Below are 19,249 nucleotides of genomic sequence, written 5' to 3'. Positions count from 1 at the left end.
CATGACTGCTGGCTACTGAAGACCTTTAATGCAATAAGAATGTAGTACATAACAAGATGCATTCCCTCATGGAGTTTCAAAAATTCTAGTTGGGGCACATAACATGCCAAAAACTCTTGTAGTCATGAGCTAAATGCAGATTTTGACCAAATCCATCTAAAGATGAAATAAAGGTCACAACAAAAATATTAAAATTTTTGGAGATGCATATCATGATTTCCACAATTTTAGGATGAAAAGCACCTGAGAACAAAAATATAATCCACGTCAGAGCACTGCAAAATATGTGCCATAATGACCTTCTTCTGCAGTGAATAGTGCTGGACAAGATACATCCCCTCACCAGGTTAATGAAAGACAGATAGGATAGCATGTACATGGCATGCCCAAAAAACAGTGCTCACGAGCTAAATGCAAATATTTAACCTAACATATTGTATGTGCACGTCATTTAATGGCACATCAGCACAACATGGCTATACAGTGATGAGTAAGTTTAGGTATGCCCAAAACAAGGATAAAGCCCAAAAGGGTTGACATTCTAAAATATCAAATCCAACTTTTGATGTATTTAAAAGTTCAAGACTCTCTCAACTGGAAAGTCAAAATGGGGCACATCCCAGAGCAAAAACGTTGGCTCCATGTACAACCTCTGCATGAGTTAGGTGCTATGAAATCTATCTGAAACCGTTGTCAAGAACCTAAGAGGTAAAACTGATTAAATGCAACAAGACTGTACATATATATTCTTTGATATATGATGACACTAATGCCATAGACAGTAAAATAGATCTCCTCCATGTCTTTAAGTTGAGCTAATAAAAAGGGTCAGCTGTAATTTGTTGGAGAAAAAAATTGCAATCTTACACTGTCAGTTTTCATGTGTCTGTCCTCTGAATCAAAGCCTTTCCGGAGTCCTTTAGGGGCCACAGGTGGTGGAACCTTCTTCTGTTTTTCTGATGCATCATCACCTGCTGGGTTGAAGAATGGCATTGTCTCCTCACCCTCTGAGGATGTAGACTTTTTAGTAGTCTATGTAAATTTGTAGAAAGAAAATAAAAAATTAAGCAACATAATCAGATTTGTGTCAAAATAGCCCTAGTAGTCTTTTGCATTCTTATTCATGATTTCTACATCTGTTACATTTTTTAAAAATTTTTTTATAAATTATTAATGATGAAATATTTACAGAAGATGGCAAAAATGTTCAGTTACTAGCTAAATGCCAGGTTTTCTCTTTCTCATAATACAAAATGAAACTATCACAAAGCACAAAGCTTGTATAACTCAAACATCACTCATTCAAATACTCTGCATCACTGAAATGATTCAGTCCCACTGTAGAACATTCTCACTGCGGTACTCTCTTAAAACTCCATCAATCAACTAACTATTATTCAAACCCCATCAACCCCCTAAAGTTCATTTGCAATTAATAAACTGTTCATATCAACCTTTTGTATGCTGATGCTTTAATTTTATTTAAATGAAATCACTTTAAGTGGATATTTTCCCCCAAAAAAATCTTTATATCATGTGCCATATTTTACAAATGGACATTAACTTTTGAAATTCATTACCGACTGAAGCATGCAATGACCAACAGGGAAAAGGGAATGAACAACACATGCAACCAACCATTCAGTTAGTATAAATTCAAGAGAAATTACTAAAAACAATGCAATTAATTCATTTTAATCTAAATCACAATTAAAGAGAATTTATATTGTGTAATATAATAACAATGTCCTGAAAATGATACATTTGCCGGTACAAATGTGTATCCAATTGTATCACCATGTAATAACCACATTTAATTTCTTGGTATGATGTTCCCTCACTCTAAGATGCTTTAGTATAGCATGGTCACCCCCACCCCACCTCCTTTTTAGGCAAATAAAGTTACTGTTCTCATTACCGTATGTAATAGTAATACTATGTACAAAGCACCCCAGTATATGGTGACATCACCGGTTACATCTTACATTTTTATTCCTCCTGTGAAAGGCACTATAGGACCCTTCATTAAAATATGGATCCTTTAATAAGGCATGTATGGTCATGGATCACTTTTTATCATGTAGTACAATTTTATGTATAGTGCACCTCGTTATAAGGTAATAAACTGCATTATAACAATGGAGTGTTACATAAAAGCTATGAGAAAGCGTCCCTTCAGGCATAAAATGGACATATTGGTCACAGAAGAAGAAAAAAAAGCTTTGAATGGTACTGGAATAAAGATGTGAAGTTAAAATTAATTTTGTATTACATCTTTTTCTATGATAACATCATTTTGCCTGAACGAATGTTTTCCATCTTCATGCTCATATCTATGTTCGCACTTGATGCAGCAATCAGTTTAATTAATACTCTCAACAGTATCTGAGGACAGTAAGACAGCGCAAGTGAAAGTTCCTGTCAGTCAAAGGCAAATTAGTGCCTTGAAATCATGAGGTCCACAAACTTACTGTATTAGGAGGTTTAAGTGGGATGAACTCCATTTTGCGATCAATCGAACTATAATCCCCAGGCTTCAAGCCCAAGCCTCCTGCAAGGTCGCCCTGAAATATAGCGTCGTATTATTTTGAGAAAAAAGGCCATAAACTTTGCAACAAAGTCCATATTTTCCTGATTCACAAGTGGTTAGATATCATGACCCTTACACATCTGACACCACTTTCCTTGGCTTATCAAAGAATCTGTGCCCCACCCAATCACAAAATGTCTTGAGCACAAAATTCAACTAAAAAATTTAAACACTTTAGTCACAATGAGCATATTTAAAAAAAAAAATTATATAGCTCAGTTACTAAGTGTTGTACCACAGACAAGTCGAAGGGACATTTTCCCACCCCTCCAAATTTAACAAAATCCCCATATCTTTATCATTTTCAAAGGACTTAGGTATGCTCAATGTCCCCAGACTATTCAACCAGTGTACCGCACTGTCCATGTTTGCTCTGCATATTTGCACAGTATAAGTCTTTAGTTTGGTATCTTGCGTTCAATTTTAGTGCTGACATTTGTGGATACAATCTAGTCTCATTTATCTGACACAAACCTTTCCTATTATAAACCAAAAGAGACCGCTGAAGAGACTGACACTCTAATAACCAAAACAAATTTCTTTGAATTCAACACAAGACCATTTCTTCTTTTTGATTACAAGTGATGAAATCATCTCTGATGGTCTCGAATGACAAAATTTTCAAATTAACTGCTGCAGTGCCCATACTGGATGTAATATCAGCACCGTTTTCATGGAGAACAAACTATACGTAATAAGAATGTTTCTGATGGAAACACCATGACAATAATAAACTCAGGACAAAAATGTCAAGATAGCCATCATGGCATCCATATTTGAAAGAAGACTGGCATCATCTGCATTTGGGGCCAACTGGATATCATAACAAGTCTCTTGGTGAAAACCCCTATGTCATAGTAAACAATTCTGAAGATAGCCACCATGGATTGGCTATAATAAATATCAGATCAGTATCACTTTCATTTTGGACCAACAAGACATCAAAACAAGTCCTCTAGTTACAACCCCTGGTTGATGACTTTTCATTTAGGAAGATTAGCAATAACAACATTTTCAAGGTGGCTGCCATGGTGTCCATACTTGAGATCAGATTGGCGTTTTAGAACCAAGCAGGCATTATAATAACTTTTCTGGTGAAAACTCCATATTGATATGACTTTCCATTAAGGAGTAAACTAGCAATAAGGACTTCATGATGGCTGCTAGGGTGGCCATATTGGATATCAAATTGGCAGTTTTCTTTCAGAAAAAACTTTACATCTTGAAAGTTTGATGTTCTGTCTATGAAGTAAAGCGAAGGTGTTTTTAGTGAAAATCCTATGCTGATATGACCATCCAGTCAGAGGGAGTAGTAATAACAGTTTCAAGATGGCCACTGTGTCAGCCATGTTTAACGTTCACACTGAACCGTTTTCATTTAGGATCAACTAGAGATCAAAGAATTCTTCTGGTGAAAACCCTATGTCAATATGACTTCCTATTCAGGAGGAGTAGCAATGCCAAAATTTTCAAGATGGCTACCATGGCAGAACCATTTCCATTTAGGACCCAAAGGCATCAAATCATGTCTTCTTGTGAATACCTCATGATGACATCCCTATCCATTCAGCAGGAGTAACAATAAGATTTTTTCAGCTGGGTGTCCATGCAGCATCATTTTCATTTAGGGCCAAATAAAACAGGATGAATATTTGTGTAAATTTCATGACAATCCTCCAAAGAATTTAAGAGAAGTAGCGATAACAAACTTGTACTAGATGTAACAGACTGACAGATGGAAGATGGACAAAAGACAATGGGCTAACCTATGAGCTCTTCTGGTCTATGACCAGTGAAGCTAGTATATCGACAGAAATAAAAGATTTCTTCCATGACACGACCAGGAGGCCAGGGAAATCATTTTGTGACAATTTTATCATTAGTAAATATTTCCAAACATTTTGTAAACTTGGGTGAGGGAAACTGATCATCAAGCATGGGCATATCATCCAATAAATATGGTATGAATGGCTTTTAAGATTTGTTACTATTCATGGTGCTGCATTACAACAATTGTCAAAATAAATGGATGCCAGATAAACAAGACTAGACTTTGGTTGAAAGCTGAAACAATAGTTTAGTTAAGGGATCACACCATACAAACTAAATCTAAAGGATTCATTCTGCAAATTCAACAACCAGGCCATGCATCTTCTGTAATGTGGAAAGAAAAATTATTAGTCTCATGTACATTATTGTATTAAAAAACCAATGGTACATCTTATATAATTTTACTAATTCTGTTGAAAGTGAATTTTGTATTACCAATATATTAATCCTTATCATTGACAAACTTTGTCCATAATGGGCAAAGTTGTTTCTCCTTCCTCCTAAAATGTTAAACCCATTCAATGGGTTACATATCACACATACATGTCAATTCAAGATCATTCTAAAATGTCTACACCTGCTATCATAGTCACACATATTAGTTACCTGTACATAGAGGTCAGTTGTTAAAAATTAATCACAACATAATTCCCATTTGCATGCACAAAATGGCAACCAAGGATAATGGCAATGCAATTTTCTCTTTGGATAAATGATAAGCATTTGCTACACTCATCTGAATACACTTTGCTTGGATTCACATGGTATTTAACAAATCATGTCCTATCAAGACAGACTTTATTATAAACAAACATAAATACTGTACTCTATGAATCACCTGTAGAAAGCAAATATAAAATTTCTGTATTTGGTTAAACTTGATGGGAGAAGAGTCATCATAATAATAAGTGCACACCAAAGATATCACAAACAATAATGTGTCTATAAATACTTATTTTACTAGGAGAGTTAGCTTCCTTTATGTTGCATGCTCTTCACATTAGAAGTGCATTCTTGTCTCAATATGGTCAGGCTACTGACAGATTTCTTGAAACCACAAAGTTAAGTGGTAACAAGATGCCAAGCATTAACAGTGGTAGGTTCCAAGAAAATCTTGAAACATTTTACATTTGGTTTAACCCCATGCACAATACATGCTAGAATTGAGAGACAGTTCATTAAATTGAGCTTTGTCTAAAAAGATCGATGTGAACTAAGCAATGTGTGTGCATAATGCTTGATAAGGTATCTGGATTAACATAATCAGCTCACCCTGTCTCAGCTTTTGCAATTAATACTTTAAAAAATTGCTCTCACAATACTAAAGGATATTGAGAAACTTCACTGAGCAATGACATAGTTCATTTCTCAATTTTTTAAAATTTCAATGCTGCATTCAAATGCCAGAAACCTTCTGAAATATAGTTTCTAAAAAAATGTGAATTTATTAAAAAAATGGAATGTCCCTATAGTCATTCTGTTCTTTAATGCTTCCTTATCATATATATTACTATGCAACTTATAAAAAAGCATAGGCACATGTGTTAAAAAGCAAAAATATATACTTTAATCTAAAATATATGTACATCTACTTGTAAGCAGTACACAGCTCACCGATTATTAAATACAAGATGCAAGTATCAGGATATAGTATGAGAACGATGAGCAATACTGCAAGTTGGATGTTAGAGCACTGTCATGAAAACTACTAGATCTTTCTCACTTTTAATTTACATTTTAATTTACAAAGTAAATGTGAACTTTGAGCTTGCAAGTTCAACAAAGTGCTAACAGCACCTTATCAATCAAGTGTCTATGGTGATACAGACCCGGGTATGTTTTAAACAATATCATAAAAACGTGGTTAATAATTACTACCAACAAAGTTATACTCTTGACAACTACTGGGAGGGGGGTTACATAAAACTGATAAACTGTATACACTAATTCCAAGAATATGAAGCATAGAGAAAATCAACTAAGTACAACCACTGAAATACATCATTTTAATGTCATACATACTATAATCATTGTAAGAACCTAAGGATAGAACATCGGCATGAAGCCATCACTTTCACGGAAACCACTTCAAGTAAACTACAGCCTAATAAAATCGGCACAAATGAGATTGAAATCACTTTAAGCCAAAATGCAAAAGCAGTTGGTTAGAAAATCGGGGTAGGCAGAGTGCTTTCTGTACAAAATTTTGAAAAGTCGTCATACCATGTTTGTGTGAAATTGGTCTAGTGGGAGAAGCTGCACGATGACAGCTGAACAATTGGTGCATTGCAATACGAGTTCATCTGGTCCATGGGCCAGGTGAACTAATAATTTGTAATGTGTGATTTGCACCATGATTACAGAACAGGGTCCATATGCTTCCAATCTGGTAAAATTCAAAAATTAATATCCAGGGCAAAAATAGAAAATCATATGGAATGACAAGCAATACAAACCCCCAATAATAAGAAATGAGAGAATGGCAAAACAGTGCAAGATCATCGATGAAAAGGATGTGTCAACTTTTCAAGAACCTAATGACACCCCCAAAAAATGGTACAAAATATTTTTGTAGAAAAATCCATTTACATGTACTTTTTAAACTAAAATGTTAATTTTCATCGATTGCAAGGCCTTGAATTTAAAAGCCAAAATCCAGTACTTTCAAGGAAGTGTATAAACCCTTACACAAGATGTATCATTCCTACCAACACCATATGAAAATAATATCTTAGATAAGTGTAGATGGGAATAGTAGTGTCATCACCATGAAGAATACAAATTCTTGTCAAGCCACACTTCTGAAAGCCAGATAAACAAAATAAGAATTCAAAACACAAATTTCTGTGAAAACAATGTAGTTTTATAATCAGTGACTTGTATCTCTTCACCAGTTCCTGCTTACCATCTTGTGCAAGAAAAAAGGAACCAGAAGTTAAGAAACAATAGTATCCAAATCATACACTGTACAAACTTGAAAAAATAAACACAGGAGCAAAACTATCCAACTCTGAAAGAATAAAAGCAATCTTTGCGCAAATAATTTTGATCCTTCAACAGGAACTACTGAAGTGAAAAATTTCATTGGCCCCACTAAGGAAGGAACAATTGTTTAGTGAGAATGGAAATACTGGACTATATAAAACCCAAATTTGAAATGGATTAGGCAAGGAGTTAAGTAATTATTAAGAAACAAATCAAAAGTTCCCTATGTCTTGAATCGTTACTCCATCCAGGCATGTAGTCAGGGATGTAGTAGTGTGGTCAACAAAAGTATTGGGAGAAAGGTAAATATGAGATCATATAATACTGCAAATTTTAGAATAACTAGATTAATACTTTAGTGTCCTACACCCTCCCATCCACAAATGGACAACTCCAATGCTACATGACACTATCCCTGGGGTATAAAAAGCAATGAGTGTACAAAGTTGGGGATATTTTGCCATTCTGTCACAAGGCAGGTCAGGGACAAAGCATGTATAGGTAAGTCAACCAATCAAGTATATTGGGACCAAGAATTATATTAGTGACAGTGGCAGCACAGACTCTACAGTTAATAAGAAAAAAGATGATAACATTCCTTCTTTTACAAACCATTCTGACTACAAGGAGACACATTTAGCAGCCTATCTGTACAATAAAATTCCCCCAGTAATGCATCCTAGGTAAAACCCTGTAATGGTTGCTGTGTTACTCACACTTTGTAATAAACATTCCACTATAACCACTAGTTATATACCAATCTGCTATTTTTCCAATTCAACTGAGACAGTAGCAGCTTGACTTCTGACCAAGAATGGTATGGCAAGTGTCCCACTAAAACAAATTGTATGCTGAATGGAGCACAAGGCATTCTACCCTGTGATCACTGAATACTATCTTGCTTGAGTTCAGTACAGCTGTCACAATCTCAGTCACATGTTAAACACGTGATACCAAAACATTCCAGAACCTGTCAGAGTATGCAAATGCTCAACCTTTCATTATGACAAGGTCAACAGATATTTATTGCTATATGTCTGAAAAGTACGTCTTTTTGATGATTGAAGCACATGTGCTTAAAGCTATAATGCCATGCTATGTTTAATCACAGCCTAATAAAATTTATTTCAGTACAAGAGCTGTCTTGGAATAAGCATGCATTTTAAAATTTGACATGCTTAAGGAGACTGGATAGGTCGTTGCAGATTATGTTCAGTTCAATACATGCAAGTGCAAGGCAAAGGGCTTGTTTACTTTTAACAAAACACCTTTTGAAGAATTACCTTGAAATTAAATTGTATATGATATATATCGGTAGGAATATTCATATTAAAATTTATGATGTTTACAAAATAAATCATTTGAACACAAAAAGAAGGTTTCCAATCTATGACATTTTTATCTGCAAAACCAAGAGGGCAACCACCCACCCAGTCCAATTAGAAATGACCCATCAGTGGAAATGTATCCTAAAGGCAAAATGTAACCAACATATGACAAACAGGAATATGAGGATAATACTGTACACTCTGTGACCTTCATAATGGAGCATATAAAGGGAAACATTGACACCCTCATAAACTTTTTATGGCATATTCTTCTTCTTCTGATTTTTTCTAATATATGGACAACCTTTAGGAGCTGTCACAAATTTAATAAAGGTTTTTATCTACTAAGCTTATAAGAACATCATCTATTTGAAAAGACCAAAAAATACGCTAAACATGTTACGCAAAAAAAAAAAAATGGTATCTCCATTGTGTCATGTATCCTCTTTGTATATCTAAAATAAGGCGTTAACTCATAAACACGAATCTCCTTGCCTACAGCATATTTTGGAGGAGCTGACAATACAGACTGGTAGAGAGTAAACCATAGTTACTTAAGCATAAAAATTAGGTCACAGTGAACAATGTCTAAGTTAATCTCCTTCAGATGCACCCAAAAACTAGTTTTCTTAAGTGTATGTGAATAGCATCAAAAATATTGCAAAAGTAATGAACTAACAATGCAACACACTTAGAATGGCTGAGTTAAATGTATGACCCAATTTTAATGTGTATGTATCAAGTCAAAGAATGAAGGTGTTCCAAATTAACGGTTGAAAATGCAAGTCACTCAGTCATTTAAATTAGGCAACAGTGGCATAGTACTGGTATAGTTTAGTTATCAATTCCATATGTATCTACAAAACATGATGGTATAAAAAATAAACAGCTGAAAATACAAAAGTCAATAAAGCATGCAAATTTGGTCACAGTGACCTATTTTTGGCATGTCTGAGTTAATCTTCCTGAGATGTATCCATATACCAACATTTTTGTAAATGTAGGAGACACAGGGTCTAATATAGTAAAGGTGAACAAGTAAAGGTGTAACAAATAAACAAATGAACAAATACACAAATAAATGAGCAAAATACTCTATTCCCTCCCAACTTCATTGGCAAGGGGGATAATCAATACCAAACTTAAACATTTTGGATGCAATTAACACTGAAATACACATACCTAATCATGCACGGTGAAACAAAACTCTTGTTGCATAGTTAACATTCATTCGACTGACTCCTTTTACTTTTATGCAAAACATACTACTGAAATCACAAGTGGTCATCTCAGATTCAATCAATTGGCATGCCACTAATATGAAGCTGGTCACAAATGATCATGCCAGGCAGAAAAATTTCACCAATCCACCTCAACTTCTGCATTCACAGCAGCTGCTATCCTTTCAACTTCTGGCAATTTTTCTCCTGATTTGTCCTCCCCATAATCAAGGGAAGAGGCAGAGCTTGAAGACGAGGAGGTAGAGTCATGTCTCTTTTTGTCCTAGTGAGGGATAGTAGCTTCAAATTAGCAAATGGAATATGACCTCTTCACTTTTAAATTGGGACGTAAATTTCATCATCTAAAATTAACAAGTATATTTTCTAAACACTGGACAAAGTATATTGTTCTAAGCATCTTTATATGCTTGTTTTAGAGGTAACAATTGTTGTATATGTAATAAAGATCTATGAATAAAATGCATGACCAAGGGTTTTTTTTTTCTATATTAATTTTATATTTTACATAATAGTATAAAAATGGAATTTTGTATTTAAGGAAAAAAATTATTTCCTTTATTTTAATGAATGAGTAACATTTACTATTGTCCGATTTTTTCTTCTTAATAATTTTTAATCAATTTAAAAACTTGAGTTTAAAGTTTAAGCATCAACCTCTTGACTTTCTGTCATATCAGGAACAGTGACATCAGTCTCAGCTTCTACAGCTAATGGGGCACTAGTGCCCTCTACTGGCAGGGAGTCTTCTTCCTGTGGTATTATTTCCTCAAGTGAGGATTCAACAGGAGACAACTCCTGCTCAGCAATTTCATCCTGATAACAGAAATTTTTAAATGTGAAAATTGCATAGCTTTTGAGTTTATATATTACATGAAGATATCAAATTTCAAACTTTGCACCAATGATATGCATGCAAGTCATGGTGTGTGCCACACCCAACTTCTACTTGATGTTTTTTGACAGAACTTGGCTAAATGGAGGAAGTTGGTGACAATCCTAATTCTTTATCAATTCAATGTTTTGAGTGCTGTACTGTCAATGTTAGCTGTAATTATCTTTATCAAATTACTTTTCTGTAAAAGAAAATAAAGACACAAGTAATTAATTAAGTTCTTCAGCTTGTTACTCTCCTTAAATAGTCATCGTTATTATTATTTCCTTGTGTATTTTTCCTGCCTTTCTTAATTCGGATAGTATGTCATCAGTCTAATGGTTTTCATCTACAAACATCTAGCATGTGTAAAGGACTGGGACCAATTTCTATAAACAATATGGTGAGATAAAAGCAGGTCTGAATAAATCAAAATTTACAACTGTTCTACAGTTTAAATAGAAGAAATAATTTTTCTTTGTTCATTACCAGGTATCCAACAGGTTTCAGGTAATCATAAATTTCTTATTTGACAAGTTGTAACACTAACAACACTAATAAAATGGTTGGCAACACTGGCATGCATTTGAGAAGGCTATTTATTTCTTACCTTCTCAACGTAGAAACAGAAATAATGGGCAACAAAAATACTTCAAAGGAAGCAAATGAACTATATACCACAAAGAAAAAAGAACTGACCAAATGGAATAGTCAAAACAGAACTACTTGTTTTACAGTAACACAGCCACATGCTAAAAACCTTTTCATCACTGCCTCCAGATTTAAATTCCTGCAAGGCTTGTTGGAGTACGGTTTCCACTATTAATTCAGCTGTCTTTGCTATTGTGTTATCATCAGACGGGATCTCAGGTCCTCCATCTTTTTTGTCCTACAGGTTTAAATTTCAAAAAAGTTCATTGATATCAAGGTTGAAAGTTTTATCTGTTAAATTCTGCATTGGAAATTCAAATACTTTATGTATTACCTGTAAAACATCTATTTTCACCAGGATTTGTAACTTTTCAATCCTCCTGATCAGAAACTGGGATTTCCCTTTGGTAACATTTGAGTGATTTGGTTGCAAGTAGCTATAGAAAAACGTTCAGTATAAAGCTGTGTCATTTTCCGTTGTGTTGCAGATCCAGCATGAACTAGAAGGGATATGTTTTTTCAAGAAAAATTATATGTCCAACCCCGACCCAATTACAACTAACGTCATTCTGCGAAGGAAGGAAAGGAAACCCTGGGAAGAGGAATATTGGTATTTTGGTTAGGAGTTTGATATAAAAGGTCAATGAATCTTAAGTTATTGATTTTAGTCGTCCTCTCATTTGAATAAAAACAGTACAATCAATTTAAACAGAACACATGCTGTTTATACTAAAAAGTCCAACTACAATAACACAGACCATGATTTGACATTACATAATATCAGGGTCTAATCTTTGTTCTACTGATTGTTCGTAACAAACTGCAGAGAACAAGATCTACCAGCAGATTATGCAAAAGATCTGGGTCTGTGCAGTTTGCTGTTGGACTTGACAAGCACATAAGGTAATGCTTTAACTTTGTATAAATTAGGACAGGTCTGTAGCCCTGTCCCAAATTAGGGCCAGTAGGCTGAAATCTTGGTCAATAAAGCAGCACAAAAAAACCAACAAAAAAATCAGTTAATCACTGCTGACTAAACAAAATTAACAAATCCCCCCAAAAAATCAGAAATAATGACATGAAAATCTAATTACATCATCTACATATTGCCTACAAGCTTGAACATCAAAATAATCTGCCTACGTCAAATGGGTTCTGCTAAATTGTGCCTCCAAAAGTTCAAAATTTTATAAAAAAATGGAAACGTTGCTGCAATGTGCTAAAAATCTAAGAATGATATCAATGCAAATGCATTTATCAAATTTCATTTGACTACATTATTGTTTTTGCTTAATCAAGCAAACAAGTCACAAAAGTTGAGGGAAAAAAGGGGGAGATGGGTTGGTTTTGTACATGGAAAATTTGCTGGAATGGCCTGAAAATAAAATAAATTCTGTTACATATAACAACAAATAAACCTACTCAATTTCATTTGTCTACCTCAAGCGATCTTTTGTAATCTTGCTTACAAGACTTTTGTCAACACTGTCCAAAATCAAGTTGAAAACATTGTTAAAAGTCTTAAAAATTGCTATATCCTGAGACAGGTCATGTACATAATAATACAAAATTTAAGAACAGTTTCTGTTCTATATTAATTGGAAAAAAGTGTTCATGGATAGATGGAAGGACAGGCAACTGATGGACAGCACAAAGCCAAAATGTCTTCCTCCCATAACCTGATCCATTGTCTGAAACTTTTGGTATAATTTGATTATATAATTGTACATGACTAGTACATTGTACATGACTTGTACATTGTACATGACTAGTACATCGAGTTTTTCTTAATCATAAAAACCTCATCCGATTTATATACATATATAAAGTTTCCTAAAATCAGTAAGATTTTACAAATAAAATCTCTTACAGTAAGAAATTAATTAGAACAAAATAAAACACCCCATCTTCTGTTTATCAAAGTTGTTAACTGGAAAACAGCAGCACAAGTTATATGAAGCCCACAAGAAATTTGTAACCCTGTAGACTTTTCATCATCTTTTCCGGCCTGATGTTGGAGGCATCATGCTCAATAGGGGAGAATTTTTTTCACAGAAGTGTATATTATTATTATTATTCTCTTTGATAATATTTATATTAATAATAGAACTGGCAGATACACATTTCAGCCATATGTAAAAAGAAGTATATATGGGTGCATATTATTGTAGCATATAGCAAAGAATCCAGTAAATTACAAAACAGCAGCTGAAAACAGACATTGCCTTTGGCTGAACTTCATGAAGACAAATTGTTGGGATGAAATTATTTGATCAAGCAAGCATTTTAAGCTATAACAACAGTGTACTGAATATACAAGACTCAAGCTATGCTGGTAAAGCAATTCAACCTCATCTCCATATCCTGGGGTGACTGTGACAATCATGTCAGGGCCGTCTTTGGCAGATTTATGTTTCAATTTGCCCTCACCATCCTCCGAAGAGGAAGATGAACTAGAACTTCCAGACCCATGCCTCTTCTTACCCGCCTGTAGGAAGGGAGATTATCAATGCTTAGAGAAGGAAGGCACCTTTATTCTATGGCAGCATTTAACATTGTTTAATATGCATCAAATGAGTCAATATGCAGATCTGCTGCATTATTGAGTGAAATCTACCAGTAATGTCAAATGCAAATCCCTGCCTGGAGATCATAAAACTCTTTGAGCTTGCATTTTTTTTCCTTCAGAAAAATCACAAATGAAGTTATTTATGAAACATGTCGATTGGCTAATGGTGGAACTTGGTCTCTGATCACAGAAATAATACAATTTCTCAGCTCAGTTTACACTCTGTGTCACAGAATTAGGCAAAGAAATAACTTGGTTTTGTCTTAAAACAATTTGACTATTTCTCGTTGTACATGCGTACAACATTATCTAGGGTGAATGTGTTTTTCCAGGTAAGCGACTGTATTAACATGTACCTAGCCAAAGATTACTTGTGACAGGTATCATGACTAACATGATATGCATGGGTATTCTACCCTGATTTGTACTCACTCTCCTATGGATTTAAGTAAGACCAATTTCTAAAAACCACACTGGTCGTTTTTGGATCACGTCGAGGAGTATACACTCTCCATTGTTCTCCAGCCATAGGGGTAAGTGTTAAATTTACATTTTTATTTGATATGCGAAGCTTATTCGGTTTGTAATGTCTTATCGCGTAATAATGTGTTTATTACAACGCAGATTTAAAGTATTATCATATATCTAGAGATTATACAGAAACTATTATGTCCAATTTGGTTTTATTGTAGCTGATTCTGACTTGTGTTCGTAGCTGACTTTGTTTGTGGCTGACTGTTATGGTAGCTGACCATGTTTGTAGCTGTGATTGTCTATGAAATGTGATTGTGGATATGACTAGAGCGGTCTGAAGCTGTCCGAAGCCGTCTAAAGTTGCTTGGAGCTATCTGGAGTTTTCAGAACAATTAATGCTACGTGCTGTCGATACGTATGTACGTATGTCTGTGCCACAGATGTAGACGTAGCAAAATTGAGAAAGTGCTGTATGCTGTCTGTACGTGTAACGTATGACTGTACTCATAGTGGATTCATAAAGGGTGCGAGCGGTCAATAAGAGTGTGGACCAACCCAAGGAATCGTGCGACTGTACAAGGGGTCTAGCAGCATACAACTGGATCAATTGTTGTTCCATTGCATTTTTTGTTGTTGTTTATATTCATAAGATTATCGTGAATCTTAGTTGTGGTAAGATTATTGTGAATCTTAGTTGTGATAAGATTATCGTGAATCTTAGTTGTGGTAAGATTATCGTGAATCTTAGTTGTGTCAAGATTATTTTGAATCTTGTGTTAAGATTATTTTGAATCTTAATAGAATTTTTGTTCAAGATTATGTGAATCTCTTATTGTGTAAAAATACTGTTTGAGGTGTATGTGCAGTCCATGAGGGTTCTTGGATCTGTACTTCATTTTGATTTAATATTTGTTTTGTTTATTTTCGATGTGTGAATGTTGTGTAGAGTGATTTGAGTAAATCGTATGTTGAGAGCGTGAGAGAATCATTGTATTTTTTTCATCATATATTTATCATTATTAATTCATTCATAAATTTCCATCTTTCTCACTTTGTGTTTGTCTTGTTCATTTAGTCCAAATACCCACTCGGTTGCACTTCTGCGACACTGATATTTTATGATTTCCAGGCCTGATCAATTTCTGCACAAAAGACACATTTGGATCCTGGTCTAAGCTGTTTGTGTTTGAGCAAACTTATACATTAGCAAATATCATATATAATAATATAACATCACTGCATCTGATATATGTTAAGATGTCTTCTAATAATGAACTGAGTTACTTTCACATGAATTCTTTACTGCCCTGAAATACAAACAACAGCTGTTATTTAAACATTTGCTGGTAAAATATGAAATCTATTTTACTGAAGACTGGAGAGTTACGATACTTTACATTGAAACCATGTATCACATAGCTACTTTTCACAACAGCATAAAAATAAAATTATATGATCATGATAATGCATGATATTTCAAATTATAAGATCATGATAATGCATGATATTTCAAATTATAAGATCATGAATTCTACCACTTTAATAACCCTAAAAGTGAATGAGATAATCAGCTGTTCAACAAATTATAACCAATAAACAATGTATTATGTCACACAATGTAAAAAAAATATGATTAGCTAAGATAAGGTTACAAGACCAAAACAGGCATATGAAGGAACTAACCAGAAAATGCATTAATGCTGAATATATCAACCATATTGAAAACAAATAAAAATCAGACACAATGAACAAGAACAGTGTCAAAAATTGTACACACAGCTTTCAATGGTACAAAATAACGTTGTACAATTTCAGTTGGACTGGTTAGTTACAAGGTATTTAATTCACAATTCTACATTGGACTGGTTAGATACAATGTATTTAATTCATAATTCTACTTTGGACTGGTTAGTGGCAATGTATTTAGTGGGTAACCAAGATAAACATCACTACATATAAAAAAGATAATTCACTATATTATGGGGTATTCATGTCAAAGGAATCATCATTTACATGGTAAACATTCATTTGAATAACATCAAGTATCCAATTTTTTCCAGACATTATATTTATAATTTACTTTTCTTGCTATGTGGATAATAAATTTTTTCTGAATATCTTGTCTGGAAAATTAATTTCCATACTGTACTAAATGCACTTTGCTTGTTCAGTGCCATTTAGAAGTGGCTAGGTAAACAAGGTTGCGTTATATACATGCTAACAAATAAGGAACACTAACATGATTATTTTTTGTTTTCTTTTGCAAAAAAAAAGGCTACTGGCTGCAGTTCTGATGTTTACCATGATATTTGTGTAGATATACTGTACTGCAAAAAAGTGTGCATAAATTCTAGCTGATGTTAATGAATATTTATCTTTTTCAGTAGGCATGACATTACCTTTATAGTGAACACAATGGCAACAGTAAATAGTCCTGAAAATCTGATAGGCTCTACACAGGAAATTAAATATAGTTCGGATCCTTGATGTAATATATTACTCTGCCCTTCTCAACAAAGATCAAAAAAGGGCCAGAGGATCTTCAGCTTTAACTATCATATGTACTCGTTTATAAGTCAAGTCACACTGCAAACAAGGATTCTGATCTACTCATGCATAATGCACCTGCAGATCAGGTTCTATGTTGTTTGTTTTACTGATTACTGTTAACAAACTGCACAGACCCAGATCTGCAGCTGTACTAATCTTATGAGTATATACAGTAATATAATAAAAAGCAATGCCATGATGTCCATCTATTTGTACTATTTAAATTTATCGCAAATGTTGAAAATATGTGTGGCAACAACTAGAGGGTCTGGATACATTAATTTCTCAGAAAGAATTTTTTGACACTACACGTCTTGGCAATTTTTTTAATCATTTTGCCATTATTGCTGCCAAAGCTCAATGCCATGCCAATATCTGATTGGTCCATAATAAAAAAATATGCCCCCAAAAACGTAATATACTGTTGTAAAAAGAGACTAAAGCTGATATGTTTGCATGTACAAAGTGTTTAAGGACTTGCTGTACTGATTATATGGCTAAATAGGAAGTACAAAGTGTTTAAGGACTTGCTGTACTGATTATATGGCTAAATGGAAAGTACAAAGTATTTAAGGGCTTGCTGTACTGATTATATGGCTAAATGGGAAGTACAAAGTATTTAAGGGCTTGCTGTACTGATTATATGGCTAAATGGGAAGTACAAAGCATTTAAGGGCTTGCTGTACTGATTATATGGCTAAATGGGAAGTACAAAGTGTTTAACCGATTCGGCCCAGATCCTGTCTATAGGCGTGATGAGGCTGTACCGTATTTCCGAGCTCTGCAGCATCAAGGTCATTTAACACATTAACCCCTGGAGCTTTTTGTCATTTTTGCCTGAAAATCGAGCAGGAAACACATTCTGAAAGCTATTTCTAAACAGACTCGAAAACACAAAATCCCCAGTCATCTTTCAATAACATACTGCCTAGTTGTGTTAAAAACATCGTTTTTTACTGGCTATTTGACTTGTGCATGAGCAGAAGGGTAAAAGTTAGAGTTATTTTTCTTTTTTTTTGTTGCTTTTTTTTTGCTGAACGGAGCGATTATTTTTGTATGGAGACCACTCTTTATTCCAAATGCCCATCTCATCCTACTTTTTGCAAAGGCTCATCTATCTGTTTGCAGTTCATACTGGTTTGCCTTAGATCTGAGACCAAGAAGTCTAAAATCCGGACACAAAATCGGAGTCCAACCACGGGCGAATTTTGGGTAAAAAAAAGTTGGGTCCAAAAAATGAGTTTTTAAATCTGTATTTTGTAGTGCAACTAGATATTCCAGATTATTTGGTATCATTGTAGAGTTACGTCTGTCTACCTGTCTATAATACCACTCACTTTAGTGTATCATGCATGACCATGATGCTACAGGGCTCGGCAGTAGGCTACTACCTCCTGCCCCGTTAAGTCGTCGCTTGGGGTTAATGTGTTAAGATACACCAACGTGGTTGGTATTACAAAAAAGCAGACAGATATAGCTCTAAAATGATACCAAATAATCTGGAAGTTCTAGTTGCACTACAAAATACAGAGGAAAAAACATCCTTTTTTGGACCCCTTTTTTTCCCACATAAATAATTCGCTCGTGGTTGGAATGAGATTTTGTGTCTGGCTTTTAGACCTTTTGGCCTCAGATCTAAGACAGACAGATCTTAACTGCATAGACAGGTGATTCTTTGCAAAAACTAGGATAAGGTGGGCATTTGGAATAAATTGTGGTCTCCATACGAAAATGATGGGTTAATAAGCAACAAAAAAAAAACTCCAACTTTTACCCTTCTGCTCATGCGCAAGCAAAATAACCAATGGAAAATGATGTTTCTAATACAACTAGGCATTAGTCTCATGGAAAATCTGTTGAAAGTTGATGTATTACAATGTATTCAAAAATAGCCCCCCAGATGTCTTTGCTACGCACATTTCAGGCAAAAACGACAAAAATCTTCCGAATGAGTTAAGGACTTGCTGTACTAATTATATGGCTAAATGGGAACCGGTCTAGACATTAATCAACATAAAATAGAGTAAATATTACTTTGGCTGGCCAGGATTTGCTGACGATTTTAGTAAAAAGAATCTTTTAAAGTTTATACTAGTTATAACTGAAGAAAACAGAGGCAATGCTTTTTATTTATATTTATGGAATTTTAGTCCTTTTAAA

The 19,249-nt window shown here is 34.3% G+C and overlaps 1 protein-coding gene across 20 annotated transcripts in view; it reads right to left on the bottom strand.

Annotated features, from left to right (window-relative positions):
* The window catches only part of LOC149806390 (band 4.1-like protein 2), a 324,157-nt gene that overhangs the window by 23,354 nt on the left and 281,554 nt on the right, over window positions 1-19,249 (bottom strand). For 17 of the 20 annotated variants that reach the window (XM_089952640.1, XM_089952704.1, XM_089952622.1 and 14 more), the window contains 6 exons: window positions 13,847-13,984; window positions 11,606-11,734; window positions 10,629-10,787; window positions 10,105-10,236; window positions 2,472-2,564; window positions 868-1,032 (listed from right to left, as the gene is read on the bottom strand). In XM_089952640.1, coding sequence (XP_089808766.1) covers window positions 868-1,032; window positions 2,472-2,564; window positions 10,105-10,236; window positions 10,629-10,787; window positions 11,606-11,734; window positions 13,847-13,984 — 816 coding nt within the window. The remainder of the gene's footprint in view (window positions 1-867; window positions 1,033-2,471; window positions 2,565-10,104; window positions 10,237-10,628; window positions 10,788-11,605; window positions 11,735-13,846; window positions 13,985-19,249) is intronic. The other 3 variants (XM_089952658.1, XM_089952720.1, XM_089952735.1) reach the window with 3 other exon arrangements.

Source organism: Sinohyriopsis cumingii, chromosome 1 (assembly GCF_028554795.1).
Source record: "Sinohyriopsis cumingii isolate HCF-2022 chromosome 1, ASM2855479v2, whole genome shotgun sequence".
NCBI lineage: Eukaryota > Metazoa > Mollusca > Bivalvia > Unionida > Unionidae > Sinohyriopsis > Sinohyriopsis cumingii.
The sequence above is the reverse complement of the archived record's forward strand: the minus strand, read 5'-3'. Positions and strand labels throughout refer to the sequence as shown.